The 22,333-nt window shown below is 37.7% G+C and overlaps 2 protein-coding genes across 10 annotated transcripts in view; one reads left to right on the top strand and one right to left on the bottom strand.

Moving 5' to 3' along the window:
* The window catches only part of zc3h11a.S (zinc finger CCCH-type containing 11A S homeolog), a 60,144-nt gene extending 49,657 nt beyond the window's left edge, over positions 1–10,487 (top strand). For all 8 annotated transcript variants that reach the window (XM_018247928.2, XM_041582931.1, XM_018247926.2 and 5 more), the window contains 2 exon segments: positions 7,750–7,817; positions 8,924–10,487. In XM_018247928.2, coding sequence (XP_018103417.1) covers positions 7,750–7,817; positions 8,924–9,140 — 285 coding nt within the window. In that variant the 3' untranslated portion in view covers positions 9,141–10,487.
* Positions 10,488–15,840: 5,353 nt separating this feature from the next.
* mapk14.S (mitogen-activated protein kinase 14 S homeolog) overlaps positions 15,841–22,333 on the bottom strand; it is a 96,302-nt gene continuing 89,809 nt past the window's right edge. Inside the window, 2 exon segments of one of the 2 annotated variants that reach the window (NM_001086831.1) lie at positions 15,841–17,248; positions 20,051–20,224. In NM_001086831.1, the coding sequence (NP_001080300.1) occupies positions 17,181–17,248; positions 20,051–20,224 (242 nt within the window). In that variant the 3' untranslated portion in view covers positions 15,841–17,180. 2 annotated transcript variants of the gene reach the window in all.

The following is a 22,333-nucleotide window of genomic DNA, read 5'->3' as shown; positions in this document are numbered from 1 at the left end:
TGGGCATCAAACTGTTCAGAGGACCCCATGCTTTCATATTCGGGGTGATTTCTCTTGATACCTAAAAGTATGTGGGTAATACGATGCTGCAAGGTAGAAATTTTGAGGTGATTTTTGGAAATGTCAGCAAAATCACCAAATTTAGGAATGGTTTGCGGCTTGGTACTTTGGAGTACAAAGACATGCATACCCAATTTAGATTCGTGGGAATGTGTACTTTCTGAAAATATATGGTTTTCTGGGATGAACCTACTTTTTTCTACTTTGGGCCCCCCGAAACAATATAAATGTGTTGATTTTGCCATACCTGAAATGACAGACCATATGGGGGTCTTCCTTTTGGGGCCCCTGTATGCCACGTGCTTGTGTACACCTATACATATTGGGCATCAAACTGTTCAGAGGACCCTAGGCTTTCATATTTGGGGTGATTTATCTTGATACCTAAAAGTATGTGGGTAATACGATGCTGCAGGGTAGAAATTTTTAGGTGATTTTTGGAAATGTCAGCAAAATCACCAAATTTAGGAATGGTTTGCAGCTTGGTACTTTGGAGTACAAAGACGTGCATACCCAATTTAGATTCGTGGGAATGTGTACTTTCCGAAAATATATGGTTTTCTGGGGTGAACCTACTGTTTTCTACTTTTGCCCCCCACAAAACTGTAAATGTGTTGATTTTGCAGTATCTGAAATGACAGACCATATGGGGGGGTCTTCCTTTTGGGGCCCCTGTATGCCACGTGCTTGGGTCCACCTATACATATTTGGCATCAAACTGTTCAGAGGACCATAGGCTTTCATATTTGGGGTGATTTCTCTTGATACCTAAAAGTATGTGGGTTATATGATGCTGCAGGGTAGAATTTTGATGTGATTTTTGGAAATGTCAGCAAAATTACCAAATTTAGGAATGGTTTGCGGCTTGGTACTTTGGAGTACAAAGACATGTATACCCAATTTAGATTTGTGGGAATGTGTACTTTCCAAAAATATATGGCTTTCTGTGGTGAACTTATTTTTTTCTAACTTTGCCGCCCCCAAAACGATGCAAATGTATTGATTTTGCAGTACCTGAAATGACAGACCATATGAGGGGGGGTCTTCATTTTAGGCTCCTATATGCCACATGCTAAGTACACCTATACATATTTGGCATCAAACTGTTCAGAGGACCCTAAGCTTTCATATTTGGGGTGATTTTTCTTGATACCTAAAAGTATGTGGGTAATATGATGCTGCAGGGTAGAAATTTTGAGGTGATTTTTGGAAAAGTTGCCAAAATCACCAAATTTAGGAATGGTTTGCGGCTTGGTACTTTGGAGTACAAAGACATGCATACCCAATTTAGATTCGTGGGAATGTGTACTTTCCGAAAATATATGGTTTTCTGGGGTGAACTTACTTTTTTCTACTTTTGACCCCCCAAAAACAATGTAAATGTGTTGATTTTGCTGTACCTGAAATGACAGACCATATGGGAGTCTTCCTTTTGGGGCCCCTGTATGCCACATGCTTGGGTACACCTATACATATTGGGCATCAAACTGTTCAGAGGACCCTAGGCTTTCATATTTGGGGTGATTTCTCTTGATACCTAAAGTATGTGGGTAATACGATGCTGCAGGGTAGAAATTTTGAGGTGATTTTTGGAAATGTCGCCAAAATCACCAAATTTAGGAATAGTTTGCGGCTTGGTACTTTGGATTACAAAGACATGCATACCCAATTTAGATTCGTGGGAATGTGTACTTTCCGAAAATATATGGTTTTCTGGGGTGAACTTACTTTTTTCTACTTTTGACCCCCCCAAAACAATGTAAATATGTTGATTTTGCTGTACCTGAAATGACAGACCATATGGGAGTCTTCTTTTAGGGCCCCTGTATGCCACATGCTTGGGTACACCTATACATATTGGGCATCAAACTGTTCAGAGGACCATAGGCTTTCATATTTGGGGTGATTTCTCTTGATACCTAAAAGTTTGTGGGTAATACGATGCTGCTGGGTAGAAATTTTTAGGTGATTTTTGGAAATGTTGCCAAAATCACCAAATTTAGGAATGGTTTGTGGCTTGGTACTTTGGAGTATAAAGACATGCATACCCAATTTAGATTCGTGGGAATGTGTACTTTCCGAAAATATATGGTTTTCTGGGGTGAACTTACTTTTTTCTGCTTTTGACCCCCCCCCAAAACAATGTAAATGTGTTGATTTTGCTGTACCTGAAATGACAGACCATATGGGGGTCTTCCTTTTGGGGCCCCTGTATGCCATGTGCTTGGGTACACCTATACATATTGGGCATCAAACTGTTCAGAGGACCCTAGGCTTTCATATTTGGGGTGATTTCTCTTGATACCTAAAAGTATGTGGGTAATACAATGCTGCAGGGTAGAAATTTTGAGGTGATTTTTGGAAATGTTGCCAAAATCACCAAATTTAGGAATGGTTTGCGGCTTGGTACTTTGGAGTACAAAGACATGCATACCCAATTTAGATTCGTGGGAATGTGTACTTTACGAAAATATATGGATTTCTGGGGTGAACTTACTTTTTTCTACTTTTGACCCCCCCAAAATGATGTAAATGTGTTGATTTTGCAGTATCTGAAATGCCAGACCATATGGGGGTCTTCCTTTTGGGGCCCCTGTATGCCATGTGCTTGGGTACACCTATACATATTGGGCATCAAACTGTTCAGAGGACCCTAGGCTTTCATATTTGGGGTGATTTCTCTTGATACCTAAAAGTATGTGGGTAATACAATGCTGCAGGCTAGAAATTTTGAGGTGATTTTTGTAAATTTCGGCAAAATCACCAAATTTAGGCATGGTTTGCGGCTTGGTACTTTGGAGTACAAAGACATGCATACCCAATTTAGATTCGTGGGAATGTGTAATTTCCGAAAATATATGGATTTCTGGGGTGAACTTACTTTTTTCTACTTTTACACCCCCCCAAAACGATGCAAATGTGTTGATTTTGCAGTATCTGGAATTACAGAACCGATAGCTCAAATGAGGTGTCTACATTTTAGGGTCCCTATATGCCACATGCTTGGGTACACCTATACATATTGGGCATCAAACTGTTCAGTGGACCCCAGGCTTTCATATTTGGGGTGCTTTACATTGATACCTAATGATGTGTGGGAGATATGATTCTGTAGATTGGAAGCTTTGAGGTCATTTTTCAAAAAATTCACCAATTTCTATAAAACATTATAACTTTAGGAAACAATTGCAACTTGGTAGTTTGGAGTACAACGATATATTTACCCATTTTTGATTCACCAGAATCTGTTCTTTCTAATAATGGGTAGTTTTCTAGGGTAAACCTACTGTTAGTGGAATGTTTGGCCTTGAAATCAGAAGTATGCCGTTTGGGGAGCGGCGCTTTGGAAATTTGGTAGTGTACTGCTTCTAGATTTTGATCTATACAAGTGAGAAATCTCCATAAAACTATATATATTTGGTATTGCCGCGTTCAGGAGACATAGACCTTTCCAAATTGGCTGTGTTCTCGTACATAAAATAAATGATGCCTATATTTTTACAGAAGTAGAATTACACCAAAATTCTTGCATATTTTGAAAGTTCAGGTTGTCCTGAAAAAAACAATATATTGTTTTCCTGGGTAAACTAAAAGACCGCCCCAAGAAAGGCCCTTAAAGTGAAAGAGTGCAAAATATCTAAAAACTGCTTGGCAGTAGATGTTCGCATCTAGGACAAAACGGCTGGCAGGGAAAGGGTTAAAATAGCAACCAAAGCCTGAAAGATGTGGAATAAATCTAAGAACTACCATTCGAATGGATAGAAGAATAGCCAAAATGGTAAAGAATCAGCCAATGAACAGCTCCAGGAAGGTCTAAAGTTACCTGAGTACTGTTACAATTAGAAAACACCTATGTGAAGCCAAGCTATCGGCAAGAAGCCCTTGCAAAGTCCCTTTGTTGAAAAAAAAAGATGTAATGAAGAGGTTACAATTTGCCCAAGAACACCTTGACTGGCCAAAAGAGAAATGGTGCAACATTTGTAGGTGTAAGGGCCGCAGACAATTTGTCAGATGACAAACTGAATTTAAGCCACAGTACAGTGTGAAGACAGTGAAGCATGGTGGCACAAGAATAATGATATGGGGATGTTTCTCATACAATGGTGTTGGGCCTATTTATCGCATACCAGGGTTCAGTGTCAAGAAATGAATGAGAAAGAATTGCCTTATGCCAAAGAGGAAACGCCCATGAAATGGGTGTTTCAACCAGACAACGACTGCAAACACACCAGTAAACGAGCAACATCTTGGTTCCAGACCAACAAGATTGATGTTATGAAGTGGCCAGCCCCATCCCCGGACTTTGGTTTTGTTTCTGAGGCAAAACCAAGAAATGCAGAAGAATTGTGGAATATAACAGATGCCAAAATTTGGTTGACTCCATGCAACATACTAGATGGAATATTAGTTTCAAAGGAAAGCAAAATATTGAAACTTTTTTTCAGTTTATATAGTGAATGTTTGACTTTGTAAAGAAGAATGCAGACACTACTTTTTGTACAAATACAGTAAGTTGAAAAAGATAAAATAGACATTCAGCCTACCAAACGGAAGTAAATAGGTTAATAAACTTACAGAGAAACAGAGGAAGGAAGACCATGGGGAAGCGTAGGTGGACGGTGGGAGATCTAGCTCCCATCTGTTTCCCCACGTAGACAGGTAGAATTGACCACAGGGGAGTGGGGCTTTTTGGGGGAAAAAAATTAAATGGGAATTCATCCAGGATACTTATCTAGCCCATGCTATTTGACATGGACAATTTGGCAATGCACAAATTTAGTCTGCCAAAAGGCAATCCCCCACTGGCCACCTATTGTTTTTCTTTTAAAGTGTTGATTTTAAGGAAAATGTCCTGCACTGCCTATATTAGTGAACCAACAGACTCACTGCCAGTCTCTACGTTTTTTGGTTTGCTGTGTGGGCTTGGCCCACTGTTTTTTGGCTCTACAATTATTTTAATCTTAAATTATTAAAGGTGACGTTTTATGTGTAATCTTCTTATATTCAAGTATACTGGACCTTGTTGGTCAGCCTGACTGGTTTGCAAGTGGATAAGGGGAGGGGGTGGCAATACGCTGAATCTCCTCTACCCCCCCTTTTCCCACCGTCTTCCTTCCTAAGTATATATAGTTAATTCAAACCTACGGGCTTCATCAAACTATTTTTCATTACTAATAAGGCTCCAATGTTGGTCATTTACAGAGAAACAGAACCTAAACACAATCATCTTAACCATAACCTGTTATAAGGAATTATAGTTATTTGTTAAATGCTAAAAAGGGCAGTTGGGCTGTCATGAAAAGGCCGAGGACTGGAGGCTGGGTGGGAAAAGGATAACCCGGTAATGGAGCTGTTGTAAGAAGGTATGATTTAAGACCAAATCACAGAGTCCCATACCTTCAGAGTGTATTGTAGGCAAGTCCTAACTATCTTAGATCTTTTCCTAGTAGGGCACCAAACCAGAAGAAATGATTTTACGATTTTAAAAAATACTTCAACATTTTTAGCCAGAATTCTCCATGTCCTTTGTCTAAAATGACACTTCTCTAGTCTGAGTTTCAAACTGTCTCAGGAAGCAACGTCTATACAATGGAGTTTTTATGGGTGAAAAATTGCACTGAAGCTTAAAGGAGACATACTGTATAGTCTACTAAATACTCTTTGAGTCTTATGGGCATTAATCAATAAATATGCTGCTGGTTTTACTTTGGGCTAAAAATTAATATTTTCTTTAAAAATGGCCCCCATTTTGGAGCTCCCTATAGATCTGCTATGGTCCCTGTCCTTCTTTTAAATGAGTAATGGGCTTATCCTAATGTTCCCTCACAGAGGCATTGTTGGATGGGTATAGCCAATCACTGCCCTGCAGTCACACAAGCAAGGGTAGGCTTCAGTTTCCTATCAGGACAGCCAATGTGCTGAGTCTGCTCCCCCGCACAACCTGGTAAAGGAGGAAGTGGAAGAGATGGGCTAGACTAGTTTGGTTTTTGCAGAAACAAAATTTTTTAAGCAAATTCCTTCTATATTTAACCCTTTAACTACCAAGCACATAGGTACTACGTGCTGGCAGGAAAATGCTCTGAACAGTAAAGCGTTCCCTCACAGCACAAGCAGCTTTTGCCGTCATGTAAGCGAGTCTGATGCTCCCCTCAATGCAACAAACCAAGGGGGCTGCCACCTCGGTCCTGCAACACAATAGTTCAACCTTTAAATCTATATATAACCTGCCTAACTGCTAGTTTATGCAGAGGAAGGCAAAAAAAAAAACAGTTTGAAGCCTCTCTAATTTACCTCAGAGGGGGAAAAATTCCTTCCTGACTCCAAGAGGGACTCCAATCGGACTAGTCCCTGGATCAACTTGTACTATGAGAGATCTACCATAACCCTGTATTCCCTCCCTTGTTAAAAAGCCATCCAACCCCTTCTTAAAACTCTAATCTAATGTATCAGCCTGTACAACTGGTTCAGGGAGAGAATTCCACATCTTCACAGCTCTCACTGTAAAAAACCCCTTCCGAATATTTAGGCGGAACCTCTTTTCTTCTAATCGGAATGGGTGACCTTGTGTCAGCTGGAAAGACCTACTGGTAAATAAAGCATTAGAGCTATTATTATATGATCCCCCATATATATTTATACATAGTTATCACCCCTTAAGTTACTCTTCTCCAGCATGAACAACCCCAACTTGGCCAGTCTTTCCTTTTTAGAGCTGTTCACAAATGCATACACAAGCACTCATTTTTACTTTTTTTTTACCTTTTCTAGTTCTTCATTTTATAATTTGCCCTTGTTATTCCCCTAAAAACTATTGAACTCACAGCATGACTATTGCATAAAGCATTCCAGCCACTAAACATGCTGTTGGATCAGTTATTTTATTGATATACCTAATTGTATTTGTTTTTTTTTATCTTATTGCGGTTTTAAGCTTGCATTGTTGTACCTTGTGTTTTTTAGCGTTGCTTTGCAGTTTGACCATTTGTAGTAGAAACACTTTTTTAGTAATTTTGTATTCGTTAGAATGTGTAATTTCCAAAAATATATGTTTTTTGGTGGTCTTGGAGTAGAAAGACATTCCTACCCAAATTATATTCAGGGGATGTATACTTTCCAAAAATATGGTTTTTGTAGCGCACCTACTTTTTTGTACTTTTGCCCACCATAAAATGCTGTAAATGTGTGATTTTGGAATTACCCAACTGATAGCTTGTATCGGGTGTCATTATTTAGGGGCCCCTTTATGCCATATACTTAAGTAAACCTATTTACATTGGACATCAAATATTTTTTTAAAAATCTGAATTATTTGATTATAATGGAGTCTATGGGAGACGACCTTTCTGGATAATGGGTTTCCGGATAATGGATCCTATACCTGTACTTGCTGGATGAGTTTGAGCATTGACTGCAAGCCAGGTGTGTGAACTTAATATCATTGCCTGACCTCACTAATGATCTTGTGGCAGAAGGGAATCCAATCCTAGCAATGGTGTTTTCATATCTAACTGGACAGTTTCTTCCCCAAAAACAATTTAATATAAATACTATTGGTTTTAGAATGCGGTTTTGGAAAGGCAGGTGTCTGTGTAATATAGTGTTTTTTTTACAAATTATATCCTGTGTAGCTTTTCCTCTTTGCACCAATCTTTAGCCTGTCCTAACTCTTTTTTTTTTTTTATTGTACAGGTTCCTGAGGCATCTCTCCCAGTGGACCATCCAATTGTCAGCTTGTCGAGCAAGCATCTTAATGAAAGGTACAGCCCTTACACACAAGAAATAGAATGCGGCACTGAAACTGATTCATGTTTATTCTATAACAATTCATAGATAGAAAATAGTCTGCACATACCCTTGTAAAATATGCAGTAAAAAATCCAGGTGTTCTATGAGAGTCTCCTGTAGCTGCCAATCTACATAAGGGCTACCAAATAGCCAATCACAGCCCTTATTTGGCATCCCTAGAAACATTTTCCTGCTTGTGTTGCATCCCTACTCTTTTTTTAAAAAAGGTTGGGGACCCCTGGACTAGCGTTTCCATTCAACATGTAGAGGGCTGAGGCTCACAGTTCCACACATTCGAGCTAGGTTCGTTTAGAGCATCAAAGACAAACTTATTAAATCTTATATTTAATATTATAAAAGGTATTATAGAACAGATTAACAAAAAGATGTTACAAAAAGAGACAAACGTTAAAAAACAGTTTATAAAATAAAAAGGAAAAACGCAGAAAACGTATGCTTAGCTTTAAATATAGAATTTTACTGTAGCACCTTCAAGAATGTAGAAAGGGCGTATTAGCAGGACACGTTTTTTTTTTTACCTGAGTGTATAAACCAGACCAAGAATATAATGGCCATAATCCCTCATTGGAACATAGGAGAAAAATGATGTTATTTTCAGTGGTCCTAGATTTTTTTTACTGTTTTCATAGAGACCAAATATCACTGTTGTGTGACCTGCCCCTGCCCACATATTGCCATTTACTAGACCAAGAGCCAAACATAGTCATGTTCAGACTCTTTTGAAACCTAATGTGGCATTGAATCTATAACCATAGTTATAGTGTTGGTGCAACAGATAAATATGCTTGAGAATAGGTTATAGTGTGACCTCCACTCCACCTATGGGGGGTGGGGCCTTGCTGTTAACTTTAAGTTCCCCCTACGTGGGCTTTCACCCCTTCACTGGAATGGCTCTTATGAGCCAGGGCTTGGAGCAGGGCATCACAGGCTGTGACCTCTTTACACATTTTCTTTATCAGGGCCTGTTTTATTAACTCTTACAGGCCTGTATCATGAGACACACAAACACTTTTTTTCAACTGTAAAATGACTGTTTTATGTATCTTTTGTTTTGCAGTGAGCCTGCTACACCTGCGCCATTTGTACCCAACATTGCGAAATCCCGAAGAACAAGCACTGCGTCAGCAGGGAAATCAAATTTATCTACAGAGGATGAATTTGATAAACTTATCTGGGAGATCTCCGAGGGGAAATTGGAGGCTGAAATCGATCTTGACCCAAGTAAAGATGAAGATGATCTCCTGTTAGAACTATCAGAAATGATTGACAGTTGAGAGCAAATGGGAGAGGCATATGAATCCAGGGAAGGAAGAAAAGTTCCTGAATTTTATGCCACCCTGTATTATTATTTGCACCATAACTGGCCTAGGCCTATGGTTAATGGCTTGAGAAGAACATGTGCGCTGTATATAATGCTTTGTGGCAGCTACATTTCCTGCCAGACCACTCTCTGTGCTCCTTCATTTGAAATCCTGGCCTGCAGGTCCCAGCAAGAGCATGGGCTTACCATTACTTTGGTCAGATAAAAATTTTTTTTATTTTCTTCTTCTGAAAGAGCTCCTTATTTACATACCAATATATACTTGTAGATGAATAGGCAAAAAATTGTTTCTCGATGTTTTGGAAGTGTCCGTCTCAATCAGCCACTTTATGTTGTGTATATTCATGTTGTGGTTTCTGCTTTCAGAATGTAAATTTTTTTGTTTTTATGCTCCAGTCACTGCCCTCGTGTAAAACCATCATCCAATTTGTTTTAACTCTATTTTGCTGAGGAGGGAGCATTGTTTTAACTGTATGGATTAAAAGTTTTGATTTTTTAATGATTGTGTTATCCCTGAATACAAATTTTCAGCAGTTGTGTAGGTTCTGTTAATGGTCGTGGATACGGACCTCTTTTTTTGTTGGATGGATCTGCAGGTCCATATACGCAAATTCATGTTAAATATGAGATACACTTTAAGTGTCTGAAAGTGAACCTATAGCTAAAATATATATATATATCTGTGTATTGTCTAGATTCGGAACCTGTTCTAGTCTACTTTGCAATTCTCTGTCAAGTGCTAGCAACAACAAAAAATTCCTGTATATTTGCAATGAAAAAAATGTTGCATATTTGTGAATTATTTGGTATTTAGCTAGAAAATAATTGTTCATGTTTTACTTTTTATTTTCAATCATTTTATTGTTACGTTTCAATACTAACATTTTCACCTAATATACATTTACACAGTACAAGGTTTCTAATGTTACTATTTCACAATTGGGTTTTAAATTAAGGTAAATGAAAATGAAACATACAAACAAAAAACCCGTTCAGCTTTCTGCTTTTGAAGGGGAGGTTATTTTTTTGTGGCTGACTGATAGAATGTCAAAGGTATGTCTGAATGCCTGAACCAAATAAGGAATGAAATGAAAACATTAGAAGCAGAAGTCGTCTGGGTTTGCGGTTCCAATTTATGCGATTTCTCAACTGAAGCATATGATATATTATATAGAAGTGGCATCTCTGCAAAGTAATTTCTTAATTCAAGTGTGTTGTATATTGCTCTTCCTGTTAAGGGGGGGGGGCCCGTCTCCCCCAACACAAAAAGCTGTACAATAAAATTGATTTTCAATTTAAACATGAAACAAATTTTTTTAATTAACAAATTCTCAGCCGTCATATTGCCTGCCAGCCTCTGTGCCTAGATGTGGGGTAGACAATTACTTTCACTTTCCATTCAGCACTTCCTAGATGTCACTGCCCTCCCCACAGACCCTCTCCCTCCTCACCATCTAATTTTGTAGATAGGATGTGTGACAGGTCCTTCTTTCTGGCACATAAACAAGATTTTGCTATGATTGATTAAAGAATTAAGTGTTGCCTACATATTGTAGAAAGGCAGGGTGGTCAAAAAGGGCAATTGTGTTATGTATCATGTTCTGCAGGCGATGACAATATATTATCAAGGGAAAATGTAAGAGCGGCTAAGGCTACTGAGGGACAATCATACTACAAATATCGCAAATCTGTGCAATGGGTAAAAACACTCATGTCTTGGAATTTGAGAGGTTTGAACTCCAAGTTTAAAAGTGCCCTAGTATTCGATTATATCAGTAGATACAAACCTGATCTCTTTATGTTACAGGAAACTCACCTTACGGGCCAGAAGTTACTCGCCCTAAAAAAGCGCTGGGTTAACCAGGCACCATACTCCACATAGTCCAGAGGAGTGCCGATTTTAGTGCGAAAAATATACAATTTGAACTATTACATACACTGATTACTAAGGCAGATTCATAATTATACATTGTAAGCTAAACAACCAAATAATGGTTCTGGTCAATAAATATATATATATATATATATATATCTATATATCCCCTCCTTTATAGCTGAGATAAAGCGTATCTTCACTAAAGTTTCAGCATACTTACCTTGCCCACTATGTCTAATGGGTGACTTTAATACAGTATTAGACCCTACATCAGACAGACTACAGTCCTCCATATCGCAACCTTCTTCCCTCAACCAATGGCTCTTGGCCCTAGGGTTATCGGGTATATGGAGACATAAATACCCCAATGAAAAGCAGTTCTGCCACTTGACAGGTAAAGGAACCCTGTCCCGAATAGACATGGCCCTGGGTTGCCCAGACTTTATCCAAAGGGTTCAAGAAGTTGCGTATCACCCAAGAGCCCTGTCTGATCATGCCCTGCTGTTATTGAAAATATGCACACAGCCCCGACACTTCCAATGGAGACTCTCTCCGCTTTGGCTCAACAATGTGGAGGTACAGGGAACTTTGCATACCGAATACGTGACATACTGGGAGACAAACAAAGACGTGGCTCATAGCAATGTAGTATGGGAGGCCTCTAAGGTGGTTGCTCGAGGCTCCTTAATCTCGGCAATTGCGAGAGCACGCATAACCGCTAAACAAGATTTCACTGAAGCAGCAGAAAAACTATTACAGACGGAAAAAAACTATTGAGTTCCCCAAACTGAGCCAAATTGAATCCTTAGATAATACTCATACTTAAAGAGGGGAAAAACCCTGAAGTGTGCGACTCCTATCGACCCATATGCCTAATTAATACAGATGTAAAAATATTGGCACAAAGATTGAATAAAGTACCGTATATAGTAGAGTATAAGCAGAGTTTTTCAGCACCCAAAATGTGCTGAAAAAGTCTACCTCGGCTTATACTCGAGTCAGCTGATTGCTCCTGCATGCACTCTGCTAGGGAAGAACTAAAACGTATAGCGGTATGTTAAAGTTGCTGCTTACTCACTGATCCGAAGCATGCAGTGACTCCTCCGTGCTGCCCATACTTCTCCCTCCTTGTGGCTTGATCCTCCCCTCTCAGCTCTCGTCACTCAGTCCTCCCTCCTCAGCCATTCCCCTCTTAAGCCTCCGTGCTCTGTGTTCAAGTTTGTGAGCTAGCGTTGTCATTTCAGCTTTGAGCTCGGAGGGGAAGGGCCCAATATAGGTTATTAGGTAAGTCAGCCCAATATACAGTTATACCGATATCTCCAACTCCACCACGCATTTACTTCCCAGTTTTGATCCTTAACAATTAATACCCTGTCTTACGAGAACAGTCTTTGGGACCCAAACCCAAGCAAACTAATCTCTGTACTGTACAAATCCCTGATTCCTATCTAAGGGAAACCCTTTGACAAGGCAACGAGCAAGTGGGCTGGAGACATACCCCAACTAGATGACGTGATGTGGGCAGAAATAGAAGGTTTATATAAATACATAATCTCTACTAAAGACAAAATGGTGCAATACAGAATAATCCACAGGACATATATTACTCCGATAAGGTTAAAAGTAATGGGCCCCAAATGTCAATCTCCAGAGGCCAGGATTTTCCACTTACTATGGGAATGCCCAATTGTGTATAAGTACTGGTCAGAAGTAGTGAAGTACATTAATGAACAAGTCCTACTCCTACTACCTGGAATTCTAGCCCCTGAGGTGTGCTTGCTGGGAATAGTAGAGGACATAGTTCCCCTAAATAAGACCAGAACCCTACGTTATATTTGTATACCAAGAAGCATGTTGCAATGAAGTGGATGAGCCCCTTCCTCCACAGGTACAACAATGCGTCCAATTAATAAACAGTACTCTGCTGGTTATAAAATTAACTGATGTGGCGAGACGTTGCCCTCTAAAGTTTGAAAAGGTCTGGGACCCTTGGCTGGAGATCAATTCAGTGGCAACTCCCTAACATTGGCAAGCACCAAATAAAACTAATTTCCTGAGGTTCCATTGGCTTCTGATGTGTGTCCCATTCTAATCCCTGCTGCTCACAATTTACTAGTACTCCGTAAATATGCAACCTTGATTTTGTTTGGTCATAGCAAAGCAAGTTTGTGTATGTATTGTTGTGTTGTGAAAATGTTAAATAAAATCCTTTAAAAAATAAAAAAAAGAGAATTAAGTGTAATTCCATCCCTGAATTATCCTTTAACTATGGCAGCGTTTACTTCTTTTTAATGATAGCTTCGTTTACCGTATCATATTCATAAGATGAAAAAGTAAACTGCCCATATTGTCCAACCCTTGTGTAATTAGCCGAATGTACTGAACATAGTGCCTCACTCCCTATATACGGTCATATGAAAAAGTTTGGAATCCCCTCTTAGTCCACTTTCAACAAAAAAGATAACAGTGGCATGTCTTCATTTCCCAGGAACATCTGAGTACTGGAGTGTTTTCTGAACAAAGATTTTTTTAGCGAAGCAGTATTCTGTTGTATGAAATTAAATCAAATGTGAAAAACTGGCTGTGCAAAATTTTGGGTACGCTTGTAATTTTGCTAATTTGAATTCATGAAACTGCTCAATACGGATTACTGGCAACACCAAATTGGTTGGATTAGCTCGTTAAGCCTTGAACTTCATAGGTAGGTGTGTCCAATCATGTGCTGCGTCTGCATCTGACAGTTGTGTCACGTTGGATCAACGCTGCGACACCATACGACAATTCTATCTCTTATCTTGAGCCGGAATCGTTCATGTAGTCCTACCCTAAAGGTGGCCCAATTGCAAGTTGTGCTTCTATTTGACTCTCCTCTGAAGAGTGACAGCATGGGATCCTCAAAGCAACTCTCAAAAGATCTTCAAACAAAAACTGTTCAGTATCATGGTTTAGGGGAAGGCTACAAAAAGCGGTCTCATAGGTTTAAACTGTCAAGTTTCAGCTGTAATTAATGTAACCACGAAATGGAAGGCCAAAGGTACAGTTGTTGTAAAGCCCAGGTCTGGCAGGCCAAGAAAAATACAGGAGCGGCATATACGGAGGATTGTGAGAATGGTTACAGACAACCCAAAGATCACCTCCAAAGACCTGCAAGAACATCTTGCTGCAGATGGTTTATCTGTACATCATTCTACAGTTCAGCACAATTTGCACACAGAACATCTGTATGGCAGGGCGATGAGAAAGAAGCTCTTTCTGCATTCACACCACAAACAGTCGCTTGTTGTATGTAAAAGCTCATTTGACAAGCCACAGTCAATTTGGAACAAAGTGCTGATGAGACAAAAATTTAGTTATTTGGTCATAACAAAAATCGCTGTGCATGGTGGAAGAAGAACACCGCATTCCAAGAAAAACACCTGTTACCTACTGTCAAATTTGGTGGAGGTTCCATCATGCTGTGGGGCTGTATGGCTAGTTCAGGGACTGGGGTCCTTGTTAAAGTCGAGGGTCGGATGAATTCAACCCAATATCAACAAATTCTTCAGGATAATGTTCAAGTATCAGTCACAAAGTTGAAGTTACGCAGGGGCTGGATATTCCAACAAGACAATGACCCTAAACACACTTGGAAATCTACAAAGACATTTATGCAGAGGGAGAAGTACAATATTCTTGAATGGCCATCACAGTCCCCCAACATGAATATCATCGAAAATCTATGGGATGATTTAAATCAGGCTGTCCATGCTTAGCAGCCATCAAATTTAACTGAACTGGAGAGATTTTGTTTGGACGAATGGTCAAAAATACCGCCATCCAGAATCCAGACACTCATCAAAGGCTATAGGAGGCGTCCAGAGGCTGTTACATTTGCAAAAGGAGACTCAGCTAAGTATTGATGTAATATTTCTGTTGGGTGCCCACATTTATGCACCTGTCTAATTTTATGATGCATATTGCATATTTTCTGTTAATCCAATAAACTTTATGACACTGCTGAAATGTTATATATTAAAAGGAAGTTGCTACTTTGAAAGCTCAGCCAATGATAAACAAAACTCCAAAGAGGGTTCCTAAACTTTTTCATATGACTGTATATTGATATTTTCCTTGTTTGTCGGTAAGCTGTGATTTTACTTTTGTTTGATGTATTTAGTTTTTTGTATTTTTATCTTTAGTTAACTGAAGACTGCAACAACATGTAAAAAAAAAAAAACTAGATTGCAATTTTTATTTAAAATTCAATTATAAATACAGGTATGGGATACGTTAACGGAAACCCACAATCCAGAAAGCTCATAATTACAGAAAGGCTCCCATAGACTCCATTTTATCGAAATAACACATTTTTAAAAATGATTTCCTTTTTCTCTGTAATAATAAAACAGTAGCTTATACTTGATCCAAACTAAGCTATAATTAATCCTTATTGGAAGCAGAACCAGCCTATTTGGTATATTTAATGTTTGCAGGATTTTTTAGTAGACTTAAGGTATGAAAATCCAAATTACACAAAGATCTGTTATCTGGAAAACCCCAGGTCCTTAGCATTCTGGATAACAGATCCCATACCTGTATACAGCTTTCTTTGGATATATTAAGGTTTTAATGTTTTTGTTCATACCACATGATCCTGATAAAAACACCTTTATTACTTCAATATATATATATATATATATATATATATATATATATATATATATTAAAACCCAGCATGATAAATTGAATTCCCTCAGACATTCACCCACTACAAAACACATTCAGCCTTGTTTTCATGTACAAATTATTTATAAAAACAGAAAAGGCAGATACAAGAATTGTTTAAAGAGTTGCGATTTTATGGAGATTTTAAATGCGACATGTAAGATTCATTTAAAAAATTAGTCCCACACACACTGTTTAAATGTAATACATGCAGAGCATCAAAGTGGATTAGAGTATGTTTTTAAAAATAATGGATATATCTGACCAGTGCTTGGTTACCGTTGAGTCCATCACAGAAGAGTCTGTGCTGTAACATTAAATACGCAGAAGTCTACCTACGAAGCACTATTTTGCAGCTCCCATTCAGGAATGGCTTTTTTTTTAATGAGCAGTGCAGCAGTGAAATACATTGTAAACTTCTTAATTAATGTTATGAAGGAGAGGGGGGGGCACCAGCATAAGTCATCCAGAGGGTTAAAGAAAGCAGCAGCTTGAGTGTGGCAATAGCAATCATATACAATGAAGGAAAAATGTGGCACTTTGTACAATGTATGAAAAAATAAACAATCTAGTCTTCTTGCTTGTTATTTTAGAATACCATATCACTGGAACTATAATTATATTACAACACCAATTAATACTAGGCTCTGACCCGATAAAATATTTTAGTGTGTTGGATGTGGGTTTCACATTTAGATCACTATACACCAAGAAATATTAAACCTCCTTTCCACACCATGTAAAGCGAGAGCAAACCATAATAAGTATGCCTTTAGAGCTCATATATAAAAGCCTTTTGAATCTTTATTCAGACAAAATATGTATCTATATATTTATATATATATATATATATATATGCAGATGAATGCTGGTACACATAGGGAAATTCTCATTCAAACCTAACACTATTAAAGGTGTATCCTGTTTGCACCAGCATCTATCTGCATATATTGTTGGATTCTCTGGTAGCACTAGGGCATGTGACTAAGAAAGGAGTGTGTGTATATGTGTATATATTATATATATATACATACACAGAGGAAAATAACCAGAATAACAGGGCAATACCCTCCAACTACTTAAGTGTGCCATCAGCCCTCATGTCCACATATTAAATGATTCTGATGTTTTAAACAGTATAGAGTTTGAGATAAAGTGACAATACGGACACCACTGTAGCGGATTCTGTAAAATGTGAAAAAGGACAAAGTTGAGGAGTGTATGCAACAAGAATTACGCATAGATTGTATATAAATAATTCACCCAGCATAGGGAATTTAAAAATATGTATGAAAAAAAGAAAGATAGAGGTGTGGAATTCCCCCACAGCAAGATAGGCACTTTGTATGATGGCAGGGGTTACCCTTTGCCTTCACAGTGATTGAGAACACTGAAAACAGCGAAGAAACAGTTTCAAGATTCCATCTCTTCAGAGTCCAAGGGAGGAGGCACAAAGCAGGTCACTTCCTCATAGGTTAGACCTGTAGGGGGAAATTCATCACATTACTGATGGTATATACAACCTTACAAATTGATTTTGAGATTTCAGAATTTCTTGCAGTATATCTGCAAGAAATAGCGTGATTAGCATCAACTAAAGAAATCAGCAATTCAGTATAGAGCAGATTAAAGGGGCAAGTCTGAAGCATTGCTCGGGCCTCCAAAAACGAGATAATTGCAATAATAAATACAAATTAATACAAAGTACAGTTTATATAGGTGGTTGACCTTTAAAGGGCATGTAAAGGCAACAAAAAAATCCAATTTTTACTTTCTTTAATGAAAAAGAAACCTATCTCCAATATACTTTAATTAAAAAATGTGTACCGTTTTTATAAGAAACCTGACTGTATGCAGTGAAATTCTCCCTTCATTTACTGCTGTGGATAGGAATTGTCAGATGGTCCCTAACTGCTGAGCAGGGAAACAATTATACTTATCAACAGGGGAGCCCCCCACCTTACTTCCCAGCCATGCAGAACTCAAGCAGCTTTGTTTCTGACGATCCCTAAGCAACCCAGACCACACTGAGCATGTGCAGGGTCAGGGTCAGGCAAAGATGTTTAACAAAGTTAAAAGATGGTGACCCCCTGTAGCCAACTTTGAAAGTATAAATTATTTGTTTGATTAAGCTTGTGGTGCAGTAAGTTCATGTTTATATTTAGTATACAAAATACAGCATTTCTAGCCTTATTCTATTTTAGACTTTACATGCCCTTTAAGTTAATTTTTAGTGTTATCAAATGGTCAATTCTAAGAAACTTTTCAATTGCTCTTCATTATTAGTTTTGTTTTTATTAGTTTATTAGTTTTTTTTTTTTTTAACTGTGATTTTTTCTTTTGTCTCTTTCCAGCTTTCAAATGGAGGTCACTGACCCCATCTAAAAAACAAATGATCTGTAAGGTTACAAATGTATTGTTATTGCTACTTTTTATTAATCATCTTTCTATTCAGGCCTCTCTTATTCATATGCCAGTCTTTTATTCAAATCGGTGCATGGTTGCTAGTATAATCTGGACCATAGCAACCAGGTTGTTGACAAAAAGGGAAGAAATGCATAAAAAAAAATCACCCAAAAACAAATAATAGTCTCTGATTTGTTTCCCAGGTAATAGAGGTCATAGTTCAAAGGGAAAGTATCTGAACTCAATATTTAATGTGTAGCAAACAATTGTAACAAAGTGCAGTACCTATAACACAAACACATGAATACAAAAATGGCTACAATGTAACTTAATATTCTTAACCTGTCTCTGAAGGAAAAAAAGGGCAATACCTGTCCCTGCATCAGGATTTTGTATATAGTTTTCCTTCAGAGACAGGGTAAGAATATTAAGTTACAAATTGTAACCATTTTTGTGTCCATGTGTTTGCACTTTGTTGCAATTGTTTGCTACACATTAAATATTGCATTCAGATACCTTCCCTTTAGACTATGAACTCTATTACCTGGGAAACAAATCAGAGACTATTATTTGTTTTTGGGTGTTTTTTTATGCATTTTTTCACTTTTTGTTCCTTATTATTGGACTTTGGACTAATCAATAGCTGCGCTTTCAGGTGTTCTCAATACCACTAATTAATGTACATTTGAATTGATTGTTGCACCTATACATGTACCATTTCACAGTGATCCATTATGCTTGACAAAGGGGCATGCTCCGAAACGTTGCACTTCCAGTATTAAAAATTTAGCAAGGTTTTCACCTGCAATCACAGACTTGTGTGCCAGTGTGCTTTCCTCTCATGAATACTTGAGGTTGCCGGTTTGCTCTATCACTGGGCACCAAGCAACTTTGATTTTATCTAGAAGGACGGGTGTGCGGGAGCTCCGTTTACTATTGACTACACCTTGAAGGCACAGAATTGTTCTCCCTCTTAAAAGGGTATTGATGTTTTCTCTTTTTGTATCCAGGATAAACTAGCAGGTAGGCAGGTTTCATTTAGAATTTGGTCTGTGTTAGCCTTGTTGCTCACACACAAAGGGGATTTTGGTGCATACCCAAGCATTTTCACAGTGAAAACCAATTATTATGGAATTTAACATGTGCCAAAAGTTGGTCAACTCCATATAACACAGATGTGCAGCAGTGGTTATACAACTAAATATTAGTTCAGTGATTCAAAGGAAAGCAAAATCTTTAAACATTTTTCAGTTAATACAGTGAATGTTTGAGTTTGTAAAGAAGAATGCAGAAACTGCTATTTTTTGAACAGTCTAATATTCCATTTTCTTCACTTTTTGTAATGGAATAACACAAATGTGATAATTTTTTTCTTCATGTTTTGATTTGAAATAGAATGTGCAGTGTTCCAATGCATTTGTTTGTGTGTGGAAATAAAAGCTATTAAAAGGATTTTGAGTTTTGTTCACATTTTTAAACACACTGCTATTATTCTGAACACAACTGTAGGTATGGGAACCATTTGAATAACAGGAAGGTTATCTCCTATAGGTTTAATTTAATAATTCAAAATTTTGATTTCCTTTTTCTCTATAGAAACAAAACAGTATCTTGTACTTGATCTGTATTAAGATAGAATAAATCATTATTAGGGTCAAAGCAATTCTATTAGGTTTAATATTTAAATTATTTTTTAGCAGAATTAAGAATTAAGCAGAATTAAGGCATGGAGATTCAAATTAGGAAAAGTCTTCTAATTTGAAAAGCCTGAGGTACTACACATTTCTGGGTAACAGGTCCCATACATGTACATAAGACAATGTTTTAAGGATTACAATTATTTTTATTCTATTTTTGTTATAATACATAAAACTCACGTTTCCACTCTTCTATGTCCAACTCACGACTCTCAAAGCTCTGATCATAAGGCTCAGCTATCGGCTCATCATCAGGGTCATGGTACTGAGCAAAATAAGAGTGTGCTAGAGCCTCTGCTGCTGTAATCCGCTTGTCTGTATCCAAAACCAACATTTTCTCCAGTAAATCTACAGCTGAGGTAAATGGAAAAAAAAAGGATAAATTATTTTGTAAGTTATATATAATAATCTTTTTACAAGTAATTACCTTATTGTCCTTATGTGTAGCCCCATGGACATATAACCTGTCTAGCTGTATCAATTAGTATGCTTGTATACTCTGACATTTTTTCCGTATGCGCGGAAAAAATAATGGCTGGCAGAAGTAAAAACTTTTAACTTGCTCCCTGATAATTTAAAAAGTTCTAAAAAAAGATTAGATTAAATAATCTCTTCATATCTGCTGGAAGTGGTTTTCATTCTTTTTGGATCCAGATAAATAATTATATATTGGTTGAACTTGATGGACGTGTGTCTTTTTTCAACCTAATTTACTATGTGTATGTATGTATGTATGTATGTATGTATGTATGTATGTATGTATGTATGTATGTATGTATATATATGTGTGTATATATATATATATATATATATATATATATATATATATATATATATATATATATATATATATATATATATAGAGCAGTCCTAGTCAGGTGCACTCTTATCCAAAAAACATCCGCCTGGGTGCTGGTAAAATATTACTATCAAACCCTCTCACAAACCGCACTCCAAGGACTTGTAAGGTGTCAAAAATCAAAATAGCCTTTATTTCAACGTTTCGGCTCTCACTCGTGAGCCGTCTTCAGGAAAACCGCCGTCTTCAGGAAAAAGTTTTCCTGAAGACGGCTCACGAGTGAGAGCCGAAACGTTGAAATAAAGGCTATTTTGATTTTTGACACCTTACAAGTCCTTGGAGTGCGGTTTGTGAGAGCGTTATATATATATATATATATATATATATATATATATATATATATATATATATATATATATATATATATATATATATATATATATATTTTATTATATTATTATATTATTATATTATATGCCAACATTGCTTTAGCAATCATCATTCAAAGAATATATAAGAAAACTCTTATCCTAACTGAACTTCAAGCTGATGTTATTGAAGTATATATTTTTCATTCCGTTACCCCCTTGAGAACAAACTTTTATTCAGCACCCACAAACTTAGTCCATAGCAGGGTAAGACATATAGGAAAACACTGCTGTATCAAATGCATTATTATTCACTAAAGGAGGACCCAATGATAAAACCCCCATCTACTACCCTAGATTGTCCCCCCCCCTCCCTGCTTCCTACTCGGATAGTGCTTTATTCCAGAAAGTGTCCCTGGACAGCATGCTCACTTATTTATACAGAGTAGTGCAGCGGAGCTCATGGGTGCCATCATCCGGGTCTTTGTCTTCGGATCCTCTACCTTCCCTTCAGCAATTCACATAACTTTTCAGCGCATGCCCAGTTGGTACGAATAACAGACTGCTACAAATACGGAGCATAAGTGAGCATGCTGTCCAAGGACCTTTTCTGGAATAATGCAGGGAGGGGTAACCATCTAGGGTAATAGGTGGGGCTTTTCTGATTGGGGGGTAGTTCCACTTTAAAGTAGAACTTAAAGCGTAACATAGACAGGCTAGAACTGCTGCATCTGTGAAGATGACAAATAGCTCTCAGCCTTCTTTTCTGCTCTGTGCTCCTGTCAGTTGTCTGAGATTAAGGGGCAACTCACAAAATACTGCACATGTAGACAATAGTAATTCATTAAATGGAAGCTCAATAACTAGTACAATTTGCATCCAAATGATCGGCACTGTATCATCAGATTCTATGACAGGCGAAACTAATTTTTTGCTTGATAATTTGCAACAACTTCTAAGCTTTGCTTCTCAGCAACACATTAAAGCACACTGAGCAGATGAGTGTCAATGACACTCCTAACACAATCAAAGATGGTGACTCCACTGTGCACAACATCAAATGTCTGACCCATTATGGTTTTAGAGATTCAGAAAATATAGGCAAGTGCAGTAAGTTAAGTATATATGTATAGCATTTTAACCCAATATTTGTTTTTAGGTTTTAGTTCTGCTTTAACCCAGTAAGTTGGGTTGATGATCCAGAGCAAGGGGGAAAAAACTGTAACCCCCACCCCCCCTCGAATATTCCCGAACATCCTTTCTTCTCATGGTAATGGATGCCCCTGTGTCAGCTAC

Source organism: Xenopus laevis, chromosome 2S, assembly GCF_017654675.1.
Source record: "Xenopus laevis strain J_2021 chromosome 2S, Xenopus_laevis_v10.1, whole genome shotgun sequence".
Classification (NCBI taxonomy): domain Eukaryota; kingdom Metazoa; phylum Chordata; class Amphibia; order Anura; family Pipidae; genus Xenopus; species Xenopus laevis.
The sequence above is the reverse complement of the archived record's forward strand: the minus strand, read 5'-3'. Positions and strand labels throughout refer to the sequence as shown.